Source organism: Bison bison, unplaced genomic scaffold (genome assembly GCF_000754665.1).
Source record: "Bison bison bison isolate TAMUID 2011002044 unplaced genomic scaffold, Bison_UMD1.0 scf7180017864484, whole genome shotgun sequence".
NCBI classification, from domain to species: domain Eukaryota; kingdom Metazoa; phylum Chordata; class Mammalia; order Artiodactyla; family Bovidae; genus Bison; species Bison bison.
In genome coordinates this window covers 6,602,061-6,604,193 of record NW_011495044.1, presented here as the reverse complement: position 1 = coordinate 6,604,193, position 2,133 = coordinate 6,602,061, and the positions used below count along the sequence as shown (strand labels likewise).

Sequence of the window (2,133 nt, the reverse complement as noted above, 5' to 3'; positions counted from 1 at the left end):
ACGTTGAAGGGGGATTGGGTCACAGAGCCCTGATTTGGGGAAAGGGCTTGGTCTGGGAAGCAAGCCCGACCTGAAGGGAGAGGACAGAGTTCTGGAGTTCAGGTTTGGGGAGGGGATTTGAATGATGATGAAGGCTCCGGGAGAGCCCAAGTTTGGGGGCCCTGGGTCAGGAAGTACCAGATTGAGGATGCTGGAGTGGGGAGGCTGAATCCTGGAGCCCAAGGGGAGCCCCAAATCGGGGAGAGGCTGGGTCCCAGAGGCCGTCTGGAGAAGGAGCCTTAGTCCCGGAGCCCTGGCTCAAGGCCCTGCCTGGCTGCAACCCTGGCACAGCACTTGGTCTCCGTCCGGCACGAAGCCCTGACCCACCAGGGAGGTGGAGCAGCGGGCGCAGGAGAAGCAGCTGTGGTGCCAGTGGCGGTCTTCGAAGGACACATACTTGCCTCCACCGAGTCCTGGAGGGAGGCTGAGGATTAGCGCTGCCGTCTGGAGGGCGGTCCTGTCCCTTGGCCTCACCGAGACCAGGTCCCCTGCCCCCCCCATCTACACCTGACCCACTCCGTCTTTGGACCCCCTGACCCACCTGTGATGGGGCGCTTGCAGCTGCTGCACTTTGGTGCAAAGAGTTCTCCAAAACAGGTCACGCAGTAGGGATCGTCCTCTCGGGAAGTGAACTGCTGCCCTGCCAGGGGCGTCTGGCACCCAGTGCAGACCAGGCATTCTCGATGCCAGGGCTGGTCACGGTATGTCACGCCACCCTGCGTCAGCGTCTGTGGGAGCAGCCTCTGTCAGCAAAGGGGGGGGGCGTGGGGATTCCCACCCCGCAACAGAGCCTTGCTCACCCCCTCCCGAGTGCAGTGGAGCTCCACGCTGCCCCCACCTTGCTGCAGCGGGCGCAGCGAGGAGCAAACTTGTTCTCATAGCAGGGCACGCAGTAGTGAGCGCCCTTGTCGGGCACAAAGGAACGGGAACCCAGCGGCTGCTCACAGCCGCTGCACAGGAAGCAGTGCTCATGCCACGTCTGGCCTCCGTACTCCAGCTTCCGGGACCCTGTGGGGAACAGGGGTCTCATCAGAGGCTGTGTCCCAGGGTCCTGAGTGCCACCCTCTGCTACCCTCCAGGAGGATCCCTGCTGCTCCCGCAGCCTTGAAAGTGGTGTCCATCCATTTTCACCAGGGTCCCCACCTCATATGTTACACATGCTAACTTTCCCCCAACACCAGACATGCTGGCTAAGCACATGACCTGAGGGTTTGGCCTAAGTGAAGTCCCCACATGTCCCAGAATATGACGACCTCAGCTGCAACCAGGCCTCTAGGTGATGGGCTCGATGACTCAGTACATGCTAAGCAAGCCCTTATACACCAGATGTGATAGTGTGAGCACACACACAAAGACCCCATCTACGAGGCAAGTGAGTCTAATATCTCAGACATGATACATTCAGTACATAGGAAGCCCCGACATATCCTCATCATGCCAAGTTCCACGTGTTCTAAATCCCCACATTCTATCAGCCATGCAGGTCACCACACGTGTTAAGTTCTCTATGTATCTGTCTTTTCTGTCTTTGCACACAAGCCCCAATGCAACAAACACTGACAATCTCAGTACACTACGTGTGCCAAATGTGTTAAGCCCCCAGGTGTGTATCACGCATGTCAGTCCTTGCACGTGCTGAGCTCCAAAGAGCAAAGAGGCACAACAGATCCTGCACACAGTTTCCAGGAACGTGTGGCATGGCCAGCTCTTTATCAAGCCTCCCTGTACATATCAGACAGGCATGCCAGTCCCACGCACACGCATGGATGCCACACAGATGCCAGGCATGCCAGTCCCACGCAGAGTGAGCCCCTGGGAACATACCGGGCATGACGGTCTCCCCGCAGGCAGAGCACTGCGAGGAGAAGGCACTGCAGTAGCAGTCGTTACAGAGCAGCTCGCTGTCCTGGCAGGTGAAGGGCTCGTCGGCTAGGGAGCGCTGGCAGCGGCAGCAGCGGAAGCAGCCCTCGTGGAAGTGGCGGTCTTCATAGAACAGCTCCTGGAGGGAGCGTGGCAAGGGTGCTGGCACATTTGCCCCCTCCTGCCAGCTTCCACCCACTCCCTGCCCTCCGTGGTCCAGTCCTTACCCGTGAG

The 2,133-nt window shown here is 59.3% G+C and overlaps 1 protein-coding gene across 1 annotated transcript; it reads right to left on the bottom strand.

Annotated features, from left to right (window-relative positions):
• Positions 1-12: 12 nt before the first annotated feature.
• FHL3 (four and a half LIM domains 3) lies at positions 13-2,119 on the bottom strand (the record flags this gene model as incomplete). Its single annotated transcript, XM_010862820.1, has 4 exons — positions 13-452; positions 581-767; positions 878-1,047; positions 1,864-2,119. Coding segments are annotated over 4 exons (768 nt in total), but the record flags the coding sequence as incomplete, so codon positions are not given.
• Between the last annotated feature and the right edge of the window lie 14 nt (positions 2,120-2,133).